The following is a 1,928-nucleotide window of genomic DNA, read 5'->3' as shown; positions in this document are numbered from 1 at the left end:
AATAAAATTTTCTTCTTCTTCTTCTATTCTCATTTTTCTTCTTCTTCTTCACAAAGTTCACTCCGCTCTCCACCTGTTGGAGCTGGTCGAAGCACGTGACTGAATGCGGAAGCGGAAACAGTGAAAAGCGAGTTGCCAACAGCTGAGCAAAAGAGCAGAGATCCTCTATGAAGAGGAGGATGAGCCACTCTGTCATTAAAAACAAACACGGTCCAAGGAAACTATCGCCTGATATTTAGAGGGACTTAAATGTATATATATATATATATATATATATATATATATATATATATGTTTCTGAAAAGATGAATGTGATAAATGTGGGCGTTGCTAAACCATTAACATATTGTATTGAATATTAAACAAGCATGTACAATTTGATTTTATAATACTCCTTCCTCACAAAAACGAATTGATTAATAAATCATTTTAATCTGATTTCCACAAAGTGTCTCGTTTCTGTCCCCTGTAAGGTGACCAGAGATCTACTTCCTTCTGGTCTCAGTGAAGGGAAAAGAAAACCCTACGGAGTGAGACCTCGCTCGCGCTCTAAACCGCTCTCTGACGTCAGCCTCAGCACAGTTAGCGGCCAAGCGCTAATCCGGCTAACAGCTAACACAGCTAACTAGCTATAGCAAGTGGCGCTATGATGGCGGAGCTGGTGCAGGGACAGGCCTCGATGAACCAGCCGGGGCTGAAGTCAGACGGCCTGGCCGACGTGTTACAGAGGGCCCGGCAGGTAACCACAGCACCGGGGCTCCGCACACGGCCGCTCACGGCTCGGTTAGACCGAGACAAAACACTTTTATTCGGATTTAGCCCCGTGTTTGTCTCCGCTGTGCTAACTCCTAACTTATGCGCTCCGTCAACCGCTCACACACACACATATACATGCTAGCATGCTAACTAGCTAAGAAAGCAGTTCAGGAGGAGACGGACTTTGTGGCCGGTTTCTGGACACTTTATCCGGGCTGACACGGTCCGGGAGTTAGTTTAGGGGGAGTTTGTGGAGCTGTCAGTGGGGGTGGCGGGGGGGTGAGGAGTGTGTGGTGGTGGTGGGGGGGGCAGAAGTTTGGACACACGTGTCACTGAGGCACGAGACAACCTGTTGAGACAGAAACACGGTGGAAAACTACGAGTCCACTAAAGTCTCTACGTCGCTTTAACGAGACTCAAACGGTAGCTGCACGCGGGTGTTCTCACGCGCGTGTGCACGCGGTGTTCTCTTTCCAACATGGAGTCCGAGGCTGTTTACTGTAAGTTGGTTATAAACTAGGCTGGAGTTATGCAACGGCCTCACAGACCATATACAGCAGGGTGGAGGTGTGTCTGCAGCCTATAGAGAGACAGACAGGTAGTCAGCAGTGTGTGGGTGGGGTTACTGTGTGACAGATAGGTAGTCAGACAGACAGCGTGTCGCCTATAGAGTGACAGACAGACAGACAGTGTGACAGACAGAGTGTGTGTGTGTGTGTGTGGGGGGGGGGGGGGGGGTTACTGTGTGACAGACAGGTAGTCAGACAGACAGGCTGAACAGGTACAAGTGAGGCAGGACTATGATCCAGGAAGTCCAGTTTGATTGACAGGTCTGTGATGATGTGACACACCCGTTGATCCTCACAATGACAGAATATTATGATTCATTTTTACCGTAATAAAGAAGTGTGCAGACAGGTTTATATAATACTTAACGATCAATAGTTTCATCTGTCACGATGTCGTTTACGTTCCTAAATAATCCACCAGGTGTGAGTGTGGTTGCCTGTGTGTGATTGGTCGGATGGTGTGACGGTTCTATTGATGACTTTCTGTCTGATGGTTCAGGTAGAAATCAGTGTAAGTTCAGTACAGAGTGTGGGGGAGGGTGTTAGCTTAGCATAAAAACTAGAAGCAGAGGGGAAACTGCTAGCCTCCTCTGAATGATGACC

General features: G+C 47.6%; 1 protein-coding gene across 13 annotated transcripts in view; it reads left to right on the top strand.

Annotated features, from left to right (window-relative positions):
* The first annotated feature begins 580 nt into the window (after window positions 1-580).
* Window positions 581-1,928, top strand: part of LOC142939277 (far upstream element-binding protein 3-like) — a 28,261-nt gene continuing 26,913 nt past the window's right edge. For 11 of the 13 annotated variants that reach the window (XM_076082541.1, XM_076082539.1, XM_076082540.1 and 8 more), the window contains exon 1: window positions 581-739. In XM_076082541.1, the coding sequence (XP_075938656.1) occupies window positions 647-739 (93 nt within the window). In that variant the 5' untranslated portion in view covers window positions 581-646. Of the gene's footprint in view, window positions 742-1,928 lie in introns of all 13 variants that reach the window. The other 2 variants (XM_076082542.1, XM_076082538.1) reach the window with 1 other exon arrangement.

The sequence above is a fragment of the Anarhichas minor genome, unplaced genomic scaffold (assembly GCF_050575085.1).
Source record: "Anarhichas minor isolate MPS153535 unplaced genomic scaffold, ASM5057508v1 ptg000095l, whole genome shotgun sequence".
NCBI classification, from domain to species: domain Eukaryota; kingdom Metazoa; phylum Chordata; class Actinopteri; order Perciformes; family Anarhichadidae; genus Anarhichas; species Anarhichas minor.
Note: the sequence above shows the minus strand (reverse complement) of the source record. Positions and strands in the feature narration are given on the sequence as shown.